At 45.9% G+C, this 19597-nt stretch overlaps 1 protein-coding gene and 1 long non-coding RNA gene across 2 annotated transcripts; both read right to left on the bottom strand.

Moving 5' to 3' along the window:
* Window positions 1–7266: 7266 nt before the first annotated feature.
* On the bottom strand, window positions 7267–7792 carry LOC311118645. The gene is made up of 3 exons (XR_014611828.1): window positions 7769–7792; window positions 7549–7640; window positions 7267–7343 (listed from the first exon to the last, which is right to left on the bottom strand). It is a non-coding gene; the product is annotated as an uncharacterized lncRNA (long non-coding RNA).
* A 1704-nt stretch (window positions 7793–9496) lies between these two features.
* Window positions 9497–13133, bottom strand: LOC311118647 (serine/threonine-protein phosphatase 6 regulatory ankyrin repeat subunit A-like; the record flags this gene model as incomplete). Its single annotated transcript, XM_084193436.1, has 4 exons — window positions 9497–9754; window positions 9978–10095; window positions 10318–10405; window positions 13112–13133. 4 exons carry the CDS (start codon window positions 13131–13133, stop codon window positions 9497–9499), a joined length of 486 nt encoding a protein of 161 aa, XP_084049562.1.
* Window positions 13134–19597: the final 6464 nt, after the last annotated feature.

A 19597-nucleotide genomic window follows, 5' to 3' on the forward strand; every position in this document is an offset into this window, starting at 1 on the left:
AACTGAGCTACATCCCTGCCGGCCATTCCCTCCCCTACCCTGGACGACGCTGTGCCAATTGTGCGCCGCCCCATGGGTCTCCCGGTCGGGGCCGGCTACGACAGAGCCTGGATTCGAACCAGGATCTCTAGTGGCACAGCTAGCACTGCGATGCAGTGCCTTAGAACACTGCGCCACTCGGGAGATGCGTTATTTACACGTTAAGTTTGCTGAAAATAAACGCAGTTGACAGTGAGAGGACGTTTCTTTTTTTGCTGAGTTTATATCTCAATGTCCCAACTCTCTAAATACATGGCTCTGGGCCTACCTCTCCATAGGCGGTGACCTTTGACCTACTACTGAATCTGTATCTGTAGGCCTATGTGATCCTGTAACCAGTCACAAATGTGTCATTAGTGTAAATCACTTACCTGACTTCCTTCATAACATCAGCTTCATTGATGGGGTCATCCAGGTCTATGAGGGTGAGGTCATTCCCATTGACCTCTGACCTCTGAAAGACAGCACAAAGTCATGTTTAGATGTCACCTACTGTGTCGCCTTTTGCCGTGTTCAAAACAACTGGGAAATCTCTGACTTCCGACTTCAGTGCGTTCAAGACAACTGGGAAATAGGAAAAAAAAACAAGCTCCGACTGGGAAAAATCGTTTTGAACAGTCATCCAACTCGGAATTCCAAGTCGGAAGCAGCGCGGCTTGGCGGGTCATGTTTTGGAGGACGCCTGACTCAACCTTCACCTCTCCCGAGCCCGCTGGGGAGTTGCAGCGATGAGACAAGATCGTAACAAGATCGTAACTACCAATTGGATATCACGAAAAATTGGGGAGAAAAAGGGGATAAAATTACCACCACAAAATGTAAAAAGGAATTCCAAGTCGGAAATTCTGGCATCTTTCTAGAGCTCCGACTTTCCGACCTGAAGATCACGGACGTCATGATTTGACCTAGTTATTTTTTTCGAGTTCCCAGTTGCCTTGAGAGCACCATTAACCCAACTCTCATTGTCACATCATAATGCATCATATTCAGAGAAATAGAATCACCAGAACATCATATCAGGTGTGCAGTTCAGTTTACCAGTCAAATTGCCAAGGTCAGAGGCTCTATCCTTTCTAGTGATTCTATTTCTATGGTCACATAATAATGCATCATATCTATGCTTGTGTCCGAAATAGCACCCTAGTTCCAATATAGTGCACTTCTTTTGGCTGGAGCCCTATAGAGTCCCACAGTATGAGTCATAATACCCATAAAACCTAGTGGTCTGGCAGCCTCTGGAACTGCCGTTCTGCAGCCAACAAGGCAGAGTTAATCTCAGCCTATGCTACCCTCCAGTCCCTCGACTTCTTGGCGCTGATGGAAACATGGATTACCACAGAAAACACTGCTACTCCTACTGCTCTTTCCTCGTCTAACCATGTGTTCTCGCATACCCCGAGAGCATCTGGTCGGCGCGGCGGTGGCACAGGAATCCTCATCTCTCCAAAGTGGACATTCTCTCTTTTTCCCCTGACCCATCTGTCTATCTCCTCATTTGAATTCCATGCTGTCACATCACTAGCCCATTCAAGCTTAACATCCTTGTCATTTATCGCCCTCCAGGTTCCCTTGGAGAGTTAATCAATGAGCTTGACGCCTTGATAAGTTCCTTTCCTGAGGATGGCTCACCCCTCACAGTTCTGGGTGACTTTAACCTCCCTACGTCTCTGCCTTTGACTCATTTCTCTCTGCCTCCTTCTTTCCACTCCTTTCCTCTTTTGACCTCACCCTCTCACCGTCCCCCCCTACTCACAAGGCAGGCAATACGCTTGACCTCATCTTTACTAGATGCTGTTCTTCTACTAATCTCACTGCAACTCCCCTCCAAGTCTCCGACCACTACTTTGTATCCTTTTCTCTCTCGCTCTCCTCCAACACTACTCACTCTGCCCCTACTCAGATGGTAATGTGCCATCACAACCTTCGCTCTCTCTCTCCCGCTACTCTCTCCTCTTCCATCCTATCATCTCTTCCCTCTGCTAAATCATTCTCCCTCCGATCTCCTGATTCTGCCTCCTCAACCCTCCTCTCCTCCCTTTCTGCATCTTTTGACTCTCTATGTCCCCTATCCTCCCGGCCGGCTCGGTCCTCCCCTCCTGCTCCGTGGCTTGACGACTCATTGCGAGCTCACAGAAGAGGGCTCCGGGCAGCCGAGCGGAAATGGAGGAAAACTAGACTCCCTGCGGACCTGTCATCTTTTCACTCCCTCCTCTCTACATTCTCTTCCTCTGTTTCCGCTGCTAAAGCCACTTTCTACCACTCTAAATTTCAAGCCTATGCCTCTAACCCTAGGAAGCTCTTTGCCACATTCTCCTCCCTGCTGAATCCTCCTCCCCCACCCTCCTCCCTCTCTGTGGATGACTTCGTCAACCATTTTGAAAAGAAGGTTGACGACATCCGATCCTCATTTATTAAGTGAAATGACACCGCTGGTCCTGCTCACACTGCCCTACCCTATGCTTTGACTTTTTTCTCCCCTCTCTCTCCAGATGAAATCTTGCGACTTGTGACGGCCGGCCGCCCAACAACCTGCCCGCTTGACCCTATCCCCTCCTCTCTTCTCCAGACCATTTCCGGAGACCTTCTCCCTTACCTCACCTCACCTCACCTCGCTCATCAACTCATCCTTGACCGCTGGCCATGTCCCTTCCGTCTTCAAGAGAGCGAGAGTTGCACCCCTCCTCAAAAAACCTACACTCGATCCCTCCAATGTCAACAATTACAGACAAGTAAGTATCCCTTCTTTCTTTTCTCTCCAAATCTCTTGAGCGTGCCGTCTCTAGCCAACTCTCCTGCTATCACTCTCAGAATGACCTTCTTGATCCAAACCAGTCAGGTTTCAAGACGGGTCATTCAACTGAGACTGCTCTTCTCTGTGTCATGGAGGCTCTCCGCACTGCTAAAGCTAACTCTCTCTCCTCTGCTCTTATCCTTCTAGACCTATCCGCTGCCTTTGATACTGTAAACCATCAGATCCTCCTCTCCACCCTCTCCGAGTTGGGCATCTCCGGCGCTGCTCACTCTTGGATTGCGTCCTACCTGACAGGTCGCTCCTACCAGGTAGCGTGGCGAGAATCTGTCTCCGCACCATGTGCTCTCACCACTGGTGTCCCCCAGGGCTCAGTTCTAGGCCCTCTCCTATTCTCTCTATACACCAAGTTACTTGGCTCTGTCATATCCTCACATGGTCTCTCCTATCATTGCTACGCAGACGACACACAATTAATTTTCTCCTTTCCCCCTTCTGATAACCAGGTGGCGAATCGCATCTCTGCATGTCTGGCAGACATATCAGTGTGGATGTCGGATCACCACCTCAAGCTGAACCTCTGCAAGACGGAGCTGCTCTTCATCCCTGGGAAGGACTGCCCGTTCCATGATCTCGCCATCACGGTTGACAACTCCATTGTGTCCTCCTCCCAGAGTGCAAAGAGCCTTGGCGTGACCCTGGACAACACCCTGTCATTCTCTGCTAACATCAAAACGGTGACCCGATCCTGCAGGTTCATGCTCTACAACATTTGCAGAGTACGACCCTACCTTACACAGAAAGCGGCACAGTTCCTAATCCAGGCACATGTCATCTCCCGTCTTGATTACTGCAACTCGCTGTTGGCTGGGCTCCCTGCCTGTGCCATTAAACCCCTACAACTTATCCAGAACGCCGCAGCCCGTCTGGTGTTCGACCTTCCCAAGTTCTCTCATGTCACCCCGCTCAGTTGAGGCTCGCATCTACTACAAGACCATGGTGCTTGCCTACGGAGCTGTGAGGGGAACGGCACCTCCTTACCTTCAGGCTCTGGCACCCCAATGGTGGAACAAGCTCCCCCACGACGCCAGGACAGCGGAGTCACTGACCACCTTCCGGAGACACTTGAAACCCTACCTCTTTAAGGAATACCTGGAATAGTATGAAGTAATCCTTCTGCCCCCCCCTCCCCCCCATAAAAAAAAAAGAAGAAAAATAAGTGGTTGTCCCACTGGCTATCATAAGTTGAATGCACCAATTGTTGAATGCACCATTGTAAGTCGCTCTGGATAAGAGCGTCTGCTAAATGATATAAATGTAAAATGTAAATATACTGATAAAAGTCAACTTGTCCGAGAGAGATTTACATAGTTACAAAAATGTCACGCCAGGGTAAGCCTACACGAAATACAGCCCTTATTTTATGTGTTTCTAAAATCGCCTATGGGAAAAATAAATGGTGGAAAAACGATTGGAACCATGTCCCTGTTTGACCGCTAGGTTTTATGGGTATTATCACACCTCCACTGTGGGACTCTATAGAGGGGTTGGTTGTTAAGCAACAAAACTGGCATGCAACTATGGGGCAAAATAGACAGGGTTTGACTTAGACTGTTGACAACATGTAAACTATATTTAGTCTCTAAATGTTTAATGCAAACATAAATACATTTGAACAATGAACTCGTCTCAAATACATTGTTACAGTTGTTGTTGGTTAGCTAGGTAGCGAATTTGAGTCATTGCATAGACATGATATCAGTCAAAACACCTCAAAACAAGACATGGTATCAATAACACCATACAACAAGCTGAAACATGCCACAGAGCTACGATTCCCCACATGGCAGCTTGTTGTTAGCTGAGGTCAGAATCATAACAAGATACACGACTTCCGGCCATCGATGCGCGAGCATCATTTTCGTGACGTCAGCCAACCCTTCTATGGCTCCTGGTCAAAAGTAGTACACTAGCCTACATAGGGAATAGGGTGCCATTTTGGACGAATTTATGAAGGTGCTGTCATAACCTTTGACCCCCATTTGACCCTACTGTACCTTTAGCCAACTCTCATGACTCCCCGGCCATAGACTTTCTAGTTTGATATTACAGCATGAATAGCACACTATTTCATTTGTTAAACAATATTTAATCCACAGTAATTCATATAATTGAAGATTTAAAAATAAATAACATGCCTACCTTGAACTCTTTATTCTCCATCTCCTTGCAAAATCAGCACATTTCCTTGCCAAAATGAACGCGCATCCAGAGCGAAAACAAACGCAATCCTCCAGCACTAGGGAGGTTTAGACTGAACTGCTCCAGCGGTTTTTCATCAGTTTCAACGTTTATCAGTGATGACGTAACAATGACCTGTACAGATTTGACGCACTTTCGATCTCGTGCTGATGCAACACTCTGTGTTGTTGAAAGCTCATGTATGGAAATCCTGCGAGTTGTAAACAAATGTAGGCTATTGTTGCCCTTAAAACTGTAATGTTGAGGACGCCATGAAAAATAAAATACATAACCCACACCGTTAGGCCAAGGTACATGCAATATTCATCACTTTGCCAATAGACTTCTTGTTCCTTGTTGTATGTAGCCTTTCTTTTGGGATTAGCACCACTGTCACCTAGAAATTGATACTGCAGTTGTCACATACAACAGATAACTCATTTCTTTATTTTATTACTCATAAAATATACAGCAATCTTCAGATACTGAAAGAATTCATGGGAGTTTCGAATTCAGTCACTATTTCATATGTACATGCTAGTTTCATCCTTTTAAATAAAAAAAAAAGGACACGAAAAAAACTGTGAACCTCCTGTTCCTGATTTGACGAACATAGCATATGTATTGTACATATTTCCAGTTAAAATGATTTTCAAAAAGATACAAAAACGGGGGTTTGAACAAGCAATCACATAAAATGATTGAGTGGTTTCATTTTTTTGAAGAAGTTAAGCAAGCAAAACCTGTCAAAATACATTGCTTATAAGACCAAGACAAATAATATAGATTTTTTTTTTTTCAACAGAAGAAAATCTAAATGCTGCTGTCCTACCATTGGTTTACAGTGTTTCTCCTCTCCAAGGGAGGCATGTTTTCCCCCTCGTATGCCTCGGAATAGTATCAGTGCTTTTCACAAACGTTGTAGTACTTAGTGTGCATCATTGTTTTCGCTCATACAGCTGCCCCTACTCTCCTAACCTCCCCCCAGTAACTAAAGAAGGCACAAAATGATGACATAAATATCACAAGAAAGTAAATTATTCATTCATGTATTCTTTCTAAAATATTTTCTAGAGCGCAAAGGACAGGTAGGTTTAATAACACAAATGTAAATAGTCCTGTCATACAAATGCAAAACTTTACGTCCTAAATGGCACCCTATTCTTTATAGAATACACTACTTTTGACCAGAACCCTATGGGCCCTGGTCTTAAGTAGTGTACTATAAAGGGAATAGGGTGCCATTGGGGATGGAAATTCTTTGAAATTACTCATGAGAGCAAATACTACGATTTTTTGGTTCCCACAGAGGGTCAGGAGCTTAAGACATGAATGATGTTATTAAAATGTTTGTTCATAAAAAATAAATGATTTCCCCTCCTCCCACATGGATTACAGACAAGAGGCTAGGTGCGTTCTGACTGTCTTCGTGTGCGGATAAACATGACCATCACTCTCATAAAACTTAAATGAAACATCACTCCTTATGTTTTTTCTCAGCCCAAAACGCTCAATCCCATTTCTACTGTCAAAACAGGTTTTGAAAAGGCTTCTTCCACATCTTTTGGTCCATGTCTGTTTTTCACTCAGTGAAGTGCTACTATCCCCTTGGACTACAGGTTATTGCCGTCATAAGGTGTCCGTCTGTCTGTTGGCTGGACAGTTTCTACCGTTTAGGACCTTTGTGGGTAAAGGTAAAGGTGGGGTATAGCAGCAGCAGTTCCTCTGAAGTCCAGTATCTGCTGGAAGGACACCTGGTGGTATGAGAGGATGAGTGTGGCCAGCCAGCCTGTTGTGCCTCCCCCTCTCCCTCCCTCCCTCCCTCCCTCCATTTCTCTCTCTCCATCTGCAGGACTCTTAAGGCTCCTGTGCGGACTGTCTCGGCTCGTGCCCTCCCAAAGCTGGCTATGGTGATTTAAGACACGGTGTGTATGTGTGGATATGTTTGTGGCCTCTGCCCCACTTCACTGTCCATCCGCCTGCCCTTGGCTCCCCTCCTGGGCAGCGACCACCCCCCCCCCTCAGTATGTCTCTGAGTCTGAGTCGTTGAGTTCCTCATCCTTGTAGAAGCCTCCATCGTGGTCGCGGTGGCCGATGTTGTTGAAGCTGCAGTAGGAGCTGTGCTCGCTGCGCAGCACGGGCAGGCTGTCGAAGGTCACACTCTTGGAGGGGCTGGTGGTGTAGTGGTTAATGGCACTGAAGGACAGGCTGGGCGCCGGGTTGCAGGGGGACACGGGCATCATGGTGGCCAGGATCAGCGCCAGGCAGTCCGCCACGTCTTTGTTGGGGGCGCAGGCCAAGGCAGGCGTGTAACCTGAGGGGTTCAAACAGAACAGCAGAGGGTCACTTCAGGAGCATCACCGTTTACTATAACACTTTTGGTGAAAAACATGAAATAACAGCAGGCTAGGAGATACAAAGTTAAGACAATAACCAAGCAGTGGACTAGAGAGAAACAATTGTGGACACATTGAGAAGAGAAGTACAGAAGAAAACGGTGTTAGCGTTATGGATCTTACCATTCTCATCGACTGCGAGCACGCTAGCACCCTTCACTAGTAGCTCCTGAACCACCACCGTCAGACCATTTCTGGCTGCAACGTGTAACGGCCTGAGGAGAAAGTACCGTCAGATTAGCCAGCAGCAAATGAGGATACCTCCCAAATGCCAGACTATTCCCTATATAGTGCACTTCTTCTAATTCTTCTGGCCCAATTAATACAGCTGAACCATACGTACGTCTGTAAGGCTGCGTTAGTCGAGTTGATGAGGTTCCTGTCTGTAATCTTCTCCAATATCAACAAAGCACTGGTTTCATGCCCCTTTAAAAACCAGAGTCAAACATGTCAGACCAAAATTTCAACCAGAGAGAGCCAACTGTTCAGATGAACGTCATCTTCATGTGGGGATGCTCACCTTACTGCAGGCCAGATGAAGAGCAGTGTTCTTGACTGCATCCTGCAGGGTGAGCTCTGCTTTGGCACTGCTCACCAACAGCTCTGACACAGACAGAGAAACATAAAGAAACTCAATTAGGAAATGAAGCGACTTATTAAAATGTAAAACAGACATGTTGAACTTAAGCCGGCTGGGCGAGGCAAAGCGGAGGAGAGGGGGCTGCGTACCGACAGCGTTGGTTTGTCCGTTCTCAGCAGCCATCATGAGGGAGGTCTTCCCGGAGGCATCGGGGGAGTTGACCTGGGCGTTGTGGCCTAGCAGCAGCTGAAGACACTCCACGTGGTCCGTGAAAGCCGCCGCATGCAGGGGGGTCCTGGAGAGAGAGGAAACTTATTTCACCGATATCATGTAGGACTGTTATAAACAAGTTTGTTCAATTAACCCTGTTTATACCATAGAAATATAAAATCACTAATAGATGTATTAAAAGTAATCTACAATCCCTCATCCAACCCCAGAGGTCATTTTATTCCCAAGACAACATTATTCTCCAGAAGAAAAGGACTTTGTCATGTGCTGTAGTTACCGGTTCTTGGTGTCAGTGGCGTTGACAATGGCCGGCCCCAGAGTGTCAATCAGCATCTCTGCAGCCCCCTCGTTGTCATTGATCACAGCACAGTGGAGGGGGCTGAACGAGTTGCCCTCGGTGACATATGCTATGACAAAGTCCTGTTTCAGTGTAAGGTCCTCCACTGAGAGTCATAACCCCTAATTCTGTTGTAGTCTTGTTCATTCCCCCACATGGCTCCGTCCACACCAATCGAATGCTTTTCAAGCCACAAGAGGGAGTGAATGAGTGTACACTTCATGGAGGAGAGAACAGAGCTACAGTCCAGTTAGTCAGTACGTACCGTTGTATGTAGGGGTGTAACGATCCATCTACTACATCGATGTATCGATTTATATTCCTATGATCCAACTACATCGATCTGTGCTCGGTGAGTTGGCCTTTTGGACAACATATATCACTCTAACATCGTTTTAAAATGTAATAAATCGATTGTATCGATACTAGGAAATAACCCATTGGATTTAAGCACGTCAGACTTTATATGGATGTTTTTTCTTAGCACTTTTAATGATAAAGGCTTTAAACATTACTCGATTCAGTCTGCCTATCCGTGACGTCATCGCCCCACGCCAGCAGCAGCGCAAAGGCGCAAAGACAACAAAACATAGCATGGCGGACGACAGAGGAGAAGCCGACGAGCGAGAAATTATCAAGCCACCATTGCGGTCCTTACAAGAAACAGGAATCTAGGAAACTTCACCTGCACTGTCCAGTATCCAGGTATTTATTTCAGTCACACTGGTTGAATTTTTGGCTAAAAGGTTACTGAATCGATTTCAAGTCACTGAATCGTTTCGGATCGTATCGTTCTAAATGAACCAATATCGTCCTTGAATCGTATCGACAACCACGAATCGTGATACAAATCGAATAGTTACACCCCTAGTTGTATGGCCTGCCTAATTCAGGGACATGTTTACGGTGCTGAAGAGAGAAAATCAGAAAATATCTAGTGTTCCGTTAGTCCAGTACGTACCGTTGTAGCAGGCCCAGTGTAGTGGCGTGTAGCCCTGGTTGTCTGTGATGACGGGGAGGGTCTCCACTGACTGGGCGGCGTGTAGGAGTCCCCCCAGCACCCCGATGTGTCCGGATTCCGCCGCCAGGTGGACAGGGGTCCGCCCCTTACAGTCCCGAACCAGGAAGCTGGCGCTGTGCTGCAGCAGGGCCTCCACACACTCCTCATGACCCGTCAACGCCTGGGAGGAAGGGCAGGGAGACAAGAATGGATTTGAATAACTAATAATCAATGATATAATAATGAATCATCAATTATTACAAATGATGTCTGGAGGCAGGTCCCCCTACAGGGATGAATACACCACTACCCATGGACAACTACTTTTCTGAAGATAATATGTATATTTGAGCCTCCCCGTCTCTTTCTGTGTGTGAGCGTATACAGCCAGCTCTCCTCCTCACCCCTCTGTGTAGCGCTGTTCTGCCCCACTTGTCTTTGGCTTCTACGCTGGCTCCCTTGTTGAGTAGTGAGTACACACAGTCTGTGTGTCCGCTCAGCACTGACAGCATCAGAGGGGTTCTGATACACAAGACAACAAGGTCATATTACAAACTGGTAATAACCAGGCTGAGTCCCAAATGGCAACCTATTCCCTATATGGTACACTACTTTTGACCCGAGCCAATAGGGTTCTGGTTTAAAGTAGTGCACCAAGTAGGGCATAGGGTGCCATTTGGGACGTAGAACTAGTGTCAAAATCTCTTTATTTCAGGAATTGTATCCAAAACCCAATTGACTTACTGTCCATTCCCGTCTTGAACGTCCACTGCACTCTGGAGGTCAGCATTTCCAATCAGCAAATGCAAACACTCCGAATGACCGTTGGTAGCTAGAGGAGGATAAACAGAGAGGATATAAGAATGTGAGATGAATGACCGTTGGTAGCTAGAGGAGGATAAACAGAGAGGAATTAAGAATGTGAGATGAATGACCGTTGGTAGCTAGAGGAGGATAAACAGAGAGGATATAAGAATGTGAGATGATTGACCGTTGGTAGCTAGAGGAGGATAAACAGAGAGGATATGAGCTGATTGCTGGACGACTATTACCTTCACATGAACAGACAGATTTCTAGAACAGTGGTATTGGTAGATGACATCCTCATGATGTTAACACAGCAGATAATAAAACATTTTGGGGCTGAGGCCCTCGAAGCCTGTCACCTGCTAGCTGTGTACCTGGCTCTGGATAGAAGTCCCCCTGTGCACTGATCTAGGATCAGCTTACCCTCCCCAGATCCTCAGCAATAATGACAAAAAATGACCTTAGATCAGTGTGTAGTGGGCATTTTCACACTATGCTATATAATATCCCTAGAGTGGACATTGGCGTCCTAGCAACATGACCAAACAAATGTCCATCTTGGTAAGGAAAACTTTTGAATTACAGAATCTCTAGGTCTTACGTGATATCCTATGCGTACCTGCAGCGTGGATGGGGGTCCTCTTCAGGGTGAAGTCTTTAACCAGGATGGAGGCTCCCTGGTTGATGAGGACGTCAACACACTCCACATGGCCTTTAAAGGCAGCCAGGTCCAGAGGGGTGCGCCCCTGGCTGTTCCTCACGTCTAGATCCAGCAGAGACTGAACCAGGACCTCCATAGCATGGTGGTGGCCGTGGTACGCCTGAATGGAAACAAACACACAGTCTGAAGCAAATTCCAGTGGTATGCCTGAACAGATATACACTCCTAATATAATCAATGTCCTATAGTAGACCAGTGGTACGCCTGAACAGAAATACACTCCTAATATAATCAATGTCCTATAGTAGACCAGTGGTACGCCTGAACAGAAATACACTCCTAATATAATCAATGTCCTATAGTAGACCAGTGGTACGCCTGAACAGAAATACACTCTTAATATAATCAATGTCCTATAGTAGACCAGTGGTACGCCTGAACAGAAATACACTCTTAATATAATCAATGTCCTATAGTAGACCAGTGGTATGCCTGAACAGATATACACTCCTAATATAATCAATGTCCTATAGTAGACCAGTGGTACGCCTGAACAGAAATACCCTCCTAATATAATCAATGTCCTATAGTAGACCAGTGGTACGCCTGAACAGAAATACACTCCTAATATAATCAATGTCCTATAGTAGACCAGTGGTACGCCAGAACAGAAATACACTCTTAATATAATCAATGTCCTATAGTAGACCAGTGGTACGCCTGAACAGAAATACACTCTTAATATAATCAATGTCCTATAGTAGACCAGTGGTACGCCTGAACAGAAATACACTCTTAATATAATCAATGTCCTATAGTAGACCAGTGGTACGCCTGAACAGAAATACACTCTTAATATAATCAATGTCCTATAGTAGACCAGTGCTATGCCTGAACAGAAACAGTCCTAGACCCCTAAAGTAGACCAGTGTCTCTCAAATCGGGTGCCCATTTTTTCTCCCGCCCAGCATCAACATCGAAGGTCCCTGCCAAGCGTGAGATTTAGAAACACTCTACTTCTCCTCTGTTGGAGGTTGATTAACTCAAATGGCAAAATAAGGAAATCATCCTCATCATCACTGTGTCAAAACATGCATGTATTTTACACTAATCAGGAACAGATAGGAACATGGTGTGTGAGTGTCTGGACAATCAACTTTTCGTGGAAAAACAACACCATGCCTGCATCCCAGATAGCACCCTATTTCCCATGTAGTGCAGTACTTTTGATCTGGGCCCATAAGGCTCTGGTCAAAAGTAGTGCACTAAATAGGGAATAGGGTGCCATTTGTCATGTGGCGAGACCCCTACAGGAGCAGGTAGGCTTTACTCACAGCTAAGTGTAGGGGGCTGATGGGAGCTCTGACATCAGAGTCGTTCAGGATGTCTGTCCCTGAGGTTTCCATTAGCTGGGGAAAGACAAGGACGGGCCAGTTTAGACTTGTAACATGTTTACTTTGAAGGTTAGTCTAGTAGCATGTTTCATGTTGTAAATCTCAGTGACCAGCCCCTGCAGACATACTGGGGTGTTGCATTCGTATCTTAAACAAGCTAGTGTGAGGAAAAGTAACCAACTGGTACTTACCACATCTAAAGGTGTTTCACTTGCAATCTGGAAAAAGAACATCAAGAGTGACGATGCGGCCACGACAAACATGCAACCACACCTTAAAACCTACTGAATATCAACGTCTGTCCCAAATGGCACCCTATTCCCTATATAGTGCATTACTTTTGACCAGAGCCCTATGGGCCCTACATCCATTTGGGACGCAGACAAAATGGTCTGTGAATGCAGGGCGTCTAGTCCCCTGTGGTTCTGACTCACCAGCTCCAGACAGAGGCGGTGTCCGTACGCAGACGCGTAATGGACTGCGTTGTAGCCCTGATTGTCCCTGATCCCTGGGTTAGCGTCGTTTCGCAGCAAATATTCCAGACACCTAGAGGTCAGAGGTCAAGAGTTCACTAATCATTATACCAACATCAAGACAGACAGATAAGCAAGCAGAGACACTTTCCCAAAGGAGACGTGGCCAAGCTTTCACACTGCAGATTTTAACACTAGTATGCATTCAAACACGGCCAACAACATACTCTAGACTACAATGAAATGTGAAAGGTCATGGCACCACAACATACTCTCCAGACTACAGTGAAAGGTCATGGCACCACAACATACTCTCCAGACTACAGTGAAATGTGAAAGGTCATGGCACCACAACATACTCTCCAGACTACAGTGAAAGGTCATGGCACCACAACACACACAACAGTAAGAGAGGTGTGAGACGTACTTTCCGTCTGTGTCGGAGGCAGCAGCGTAGTGGAGCGGGGTGCAACCCCTTTTATCCAGATCGTTCACACTGGCCCCAGACCCCACCAAGGCAAACAGACACTGGTAGTTACAATTGGCTGCCGCATAATGCAGAGGACTCCTAGAAGAACGCACAGAAACCATTCAACATCAACAACAGAAACAGCTTATTGGAGCTGTATAACATTTACATTTTACATTTATGTCATTTAGCAGATACTCTTATCCAGTGCGACTTACAGGAGCAATTAGGGTTAAGTGCCTTGCTGCAGGGCACATAGATTTTTCACCTAGTCGGCTAGGGGATTCGAACCAGCAACCTTTCGGTTACTGACCCAACGCTCTTAACCGCTAGGCTACCTGCCGCCCAATCTTTCCCATAATAATTCCTATATGCCCCTATACTATATTCCAAATTATCATAAAGATCACATATGAAAGTTATTTGATGCCACAGACAGACCTTCCGAAGCTGTCCTTTCTGTTGAAGTCTGCCCCTGTGTTGAGCAGCAGATTCAGACAGTCCAGGTTCCTGGTAACAAGATATCAAGTTCAGAAAGGCTCTCGTACATCTGAGCTATCAGGTGGATGGTAACAAGATATCAAGTTCAGAAAGGCTCTCGTACATCTGAGCTATCGGGTGGATGGTAACAAGATATCAAGTTCAGAAAGGCTCTCGTACATCTGAGCTATCAGGTGGATGGTAACAAGATATTAAGTTCAGAAAGGCTTTTTTAAATAACTCTAAACAATACTGCTAAACCATGTGAAATGTAAGAGTGTGAATATGTGTTTGTTCTTTCTGGTGGCTTTCCAGTTCATGAACTAAATATTCCTTGGTGTAAAGCCTGGACCAGTCCACTCACCCAACAGCTGCTGCAGCATGTAAACAGGTCCTTCCAAAGTCGTCAGGGGTGTCTATATCAAAGCCTGATGAGAGGAGCTTCCGACAGCAGTCAGAGAACCCACTGAGAGCAGCCAGGTGGAAGGGGAACATCCCATGGATGCCTCGCCTGCAACACATTTTTACATTTTAGATCAACCCCCCACACACCACAATGTGTTGAGCATAGTCTCCAAGCGGCAATTCGGTCAATGACAGAATTGCAGATGCATGTTGCATTATTGCTGGAAACTGTGTGTGTTCTCACTTGGCTGTGTCAGCTCTGTTCGTGATGAGTGTATTGATGAGTAACTCGTGGCCGTAGCGAGCAGAGATGTGCAGGGGTGTGTTTCCATTCTTATCTTCACAGTCGATCTCAGCACCTACAGAACACACACACACACACACACACACACACACACAGACACACACACACACACGTCAACCACTTGACCCTAGAGGCCTCATGAAGCTTCATGTTCAACCACATTGCAAGTAACATTGCTCTGTGCCAGTGAATCATGGTTTGAAGACTAAAGACAATGCTGAAGAGCCTACTGGTTCATATATATTCAGTTGAGAGCATTCACAGCGACTCACCATTCTGGATGATGGCTTGAGATCTGGAGAAGCGTCCGTGGATGGCCGTCATGTGGAGGGGGGTCTTTCCATCTTTACTCTGCAGATAGAAAGACAAAGATGGTTCACACGGCAGTCTGTGCTGCTGACCACAGGCAAAATCAAACATGTATTGGAGGAGCGCTTGATGGCATTTAGTTTGCATTGTTAGGCCTATTCCATTGGTATTTGAATGTAGACCAGGGCCAAATACTAAGCCATGTGCTGCGTCAGTGTGTGCGTCCCAAATGGCACCCTATTCTCTTCATAGTGAACTACTTTTTGAACCAAAATAGTGTACTTATAAAGGGAACAGGGTGCCATTTGGGACACAGGCAGTGTCATCACGGCTCCTTGCTCTATGGGCCCCTGGTCAAAAGTAGTGCACTACATAGGGAATAGGGTGTTATTTAGTTCAGACACAGTGTTGGTCATCCGGTCTCCTCACCTTGATGTTGACGAGGGCCCCGTTGCCCACCAGCAGCTCCAGGCAGAGCGAACCATGGCGCGAGGCGGCCGTGAAGTGGAGTGGGGCGAAACCCTTCTCGTTCACCTGGTTCACGTTGGCGCCACACTCGATCGGCTCATTCACCACCACGTCCTGCCCGTTGTAGCATGCCACGTGGAGGGGGGTGTTACCGTACCCATTGGGCTAATTTATCTGGAGGGAGCAAGGGAGGGAAAAGAGTGGAGAGAGAGAGGGGGGGGGGGGGGGGGAACAAAACAATACATTCCTGATCAGGTCACTTGGTTCTGAAAACCCCCTGGCCCAAAACACTGGCTCCAACCTCCATCTCTTCATTACTTGGTTATGAAAACCCCCTGGTCCAACCTCTCTCTCTTCATTACTTGGTTCTGAAAACCCCCTGGTCCAACCTCTCTCTCTTCATTACTTGGTTCTGAAAACCCCCTGGTCCAACCTCTCTCTCTTCATCACTTGGTTATGAAAAACCCCTGGTCCAACCTCTCTCTCTTCATTACTTGGTTCTGAAAACCCCCTGGTCCAACCTCTCTCTCTTCATTACTTGGTTATGAAAACCCCCTGGTCCAACCTCTCTCTCTTCATTACTTGGTTATGAAAACCCCCTGGTCCAACCTCTCTCTCTTCATTACTTGGTTATGAAAACCCCCTGGTCCAACCTCTCTCTCTTCATTACTTGGTTCTGAAAAACCCCCTGGTCCAACCTCTCTCTCTTCATTACTTGGTTATGAAAACCCCCTGGTCCAACCTCTCTCTCTTCATTACTTGGTTCTGAAAACCCCCTGGTCCAAACTCTCTCTCTTCATTACTTGGTTATGAAAACCCCCTGGTCCAACCTCTCTCTCTTCATTACTTGGTTATGAAAACCCCCTGGTCCAACCTCTCTCTCTTCATTACTTGGTTCTGAAAACCCCCTGGTCCAACCTCTCTCTCTTCATTACTTGGTTCTGAAAACCCCCTGGTCCAACCTCTCTCTCTTCATTACTTGGTTCTGAAAACCCCCTGGTCCAACCTCTCTCTCTTCATTACTTGGTTCTGAAAACCCCCTGGTCCAACCTCTCTCTCTTCATTACTTGGTTATGAAAACCCCCTGGTCCAAATCACTGGCTCTAACCTCTCTCTCTTCATTACTATTATGAAAACCCCCTACACATTTGAATGCGTGTTGACTCACATCCACTCCAAGGTCCAGGAGGTACTTGACCACACTGATCATTCCACTGGAGGCTGCAGAGTGGAGAGGGGTGTAGGCCTTCTTGTCTTTACAGGACACCTCTGATCCATGAGAGGCCAGCAGTTTCACCACCTCAATGTGCCCTATGGTAGAGAGAGAGAGGGAGGGATAAATATAGAGAGAGAGAGAGAGAGAGAGAGAGAGAGAGAGAGAGAGAGAGAGAGAGAGAGAGAGAGAGAGAGAGAGAGAGAGAGAGAGAGAGAGAGAGAGAGAGAAGGGGAGGGAGATAGTAAGGGGGTTAAGAGAGAAACAGAGATACAAACACAGAGAGATAGGCAGAGAGAGGGAGAGATAGATTAGTTTACAGTGGTACACAGCACCATAAGCAACACCTACATCATGTTAGTACAACTGAAAACATCTAATCAACCTACTTAGTACATGATTCTGACATAATAACACACTAGACGTGGCTCATACAGCTGAGCTGTGAGACTAACACACAGTCCATTCATTCATTCATTCATTGGTATAAAGGACATTAGTCAGAATGTAAATGATGTGGTAAACTCATCACCCATGTAAGCAGCCCAGTGGATTGCTCGGCGATCCTTCTTGTCAAAGGCATTAATGTTGGCTCCTCTGGAGAGAAGCAGCCTCACCATCTAACAGGGAGAGGAGAGAGAAACAAAACACAGGTTGAGGAAAACTAAACAGCAAAATCCGCTAAATCTGGCTTCAAAGCCTTCCCTTTAAAATTATATATTTTGTATTCACAATGAATGAAAGATAACATGTAAAGACATGGTACATTTCTCCCCTTTTAGTCCCCCTTTGACCTCCCCCTCCCCCCAGAATGCCTCCAAACACATTTAAAAAGAAAGGGAAAGTAATTGAGTTACATGTCAGAAAACAAAACAAAAGTATACAACAACGTTACTTCAAGCAAAAATGTAATAGCCTAACAATTTCAGGTGATTAAGTGATTTTATAGGCCTATATAGCAGTAATCTCAAGGTGGGGCCAAGAGTACTAATCTGGAGGAAGTGTTTGGAGCTGTTCAAAATAGGATATCATCGGGTCCCAGGAGGAATAAAATGAGTTGGTTGACCCTCGAATGGTAACTTCATTTTTTCTCATTTTAGGAACAGCTTCAGATCTTTGAGCCAAAGAGAGGCTAAGGGAGGATTGATAGATTTCCAATCCAATAAAATCCTTCTGCGGGCTAACATGGAGGCAAAGGCAATGGCATCTAGCTGTCTATTGGTCAGAGAAGGATTGTTGTTTGGTACTCCAAAAATAGCAATTTCTGCACTAGGCTGCAACTTTATATCAAATGCTTCAGAAAGGGTTTTAAATAGTGGACAAATAATCTGCCAGACGGGGACAGGACCAGAACATGTGGGTCAAGTCCACCAAGGAGCTTTTACACCTGTCACATGTACCATCAATATTTGGGTAGAATTTGGACAATCTGGCCTTACTGAAATGGATACGGTAAAGTACCTTAAACTGTATAAGGCTGAGCCGGGCACAAGAGGAGCTTCCATTTACCCTCAGTAAGGCATTTCACACTCAGATCGGATTTTATTCAAAGCCTCCTCTGAACAAACTCAAGCATACAACTAGGGCTGTGATGGTCATGGAACTTCAGGTGTCGGTGATTGGCGTGTCTTATGTACGTGGTCATCGACAAAACTGACAGCTGACAGGGGGGCGGGACGGACATTAGCAAAGGAAAACATTAGCGCGTTTAGGCCAGTCTTCCTCTCAAGTTTGGGGAAGCTAATTTTCTCCATGAAAAATATCAAGCATTCCATGCATCATCACATTTGCAAACTTATTTAAAAAAAAAAAATTTGTTCACCTTTATTTAACCAGGTAAGCCAGTTGAGAACAAGTTCTCATTTACAACTGCGACCTGGCCAAGATAAAGCAAAGCAGTGCGATAAAAACAACACAGAGTTACATTTGGGGTAAAAAAACATAAAGTAAAAAATACAACAGAAAATATATATACAGTGTGTGCAAATGTAGCAAGTTATGGAGGTAAGGCAATAAATAGGCTATAGTGCAAAATAATTACAATAGTATTAACACTGGAATGCTAGATGTGCAAGAGATTATGTGCAAATAGAGATACCGGGGTGCAAAAGAGCAAAATAAATAACAATATAGGGATGAGGTAGTTGGGTGGCCTAATTTCAGATGGGCTGTGTACAGGTGCAGTGATCGGTAAGGTGCTCTGACAACTGATGCTTAAAGTTAGTGAGGGAGATAAGAGTCTCCAGCTTCAGAGATTTTTGCAATTCGTTCCAGTCATTGGCAGCAGAGAACTGGAAGGAATGGCGGCCAAAGGAGGTGTTGGATTTGGGAATGACCAGTGAGATATACCTGCTGGAGCGCAGACTACGGGTGGGTGCTGCTATGGTGACCAATGAGCTAAGATAAGGCGGGGATTTGCCTAGCAGTGATTTATAGATGGCCTGGAGCCAGTGGGTTTGACGACGAACATGTAGTGAGGACCAGCCAACAAGAGCGTACAGGTCACAGTGGTGGGTAGTGTATGGGGCTTTGGAGACAAAACGTGTTGGAGGCTATTTTGTAAATGACATCGCCGAAGTCAAGGATCGGTAGGATAGTCAGTTTTACGAGGGCATGTTTGGCAGCATGAGTGAAGGAGGCTTTGTTTGCGAAATAGGAAGCCGATTCTAGATTTAACTTTGGATTGGAGATTCTTTATGTGAGTCTGGAAGGAGAGTTTACAGTCTAACCAGACACCTAGGTATTTGTAGTTGTCCACATACTCTAGGTCAGACCCGTCGAGAGTGGTGATTCTAGTCGGGAGGGCGGGTGCCAGCAGCGTTCGATTGAAAAGCATACATTTAGTTTTACTAGTGTTTAAGAGCAGTTGGAGGCTACTGAAGGAGTGTTGTATGGCATTGAAGCTCGTTTGGAGGTTTGTTAACACAGTGTCCAATGAAGGGCCAGATGTATACAAAATGGTGTCGTCTGCGTAGAGGTGGATCTGAGAGTCACCAGCAGCAAGAGCGACATCATTGATATACACGGAGAAAAGTGTCGGC

The sequence above is a fragment of the Coregonus lavaretus genome (assembly GCF_964263955.1).
Source record: "Coregonus lavaretus genome assembly, contig: HAP1_SCAFFOLD_1141, whole genome shotgun sequence".
Classification (NCBI taxonomy): Eukaryota; Metazoa; Chordata; class Actinopteri; order Salmoniformes; family Salmonidae; genus Coregonus; species Coregonus lavaretus.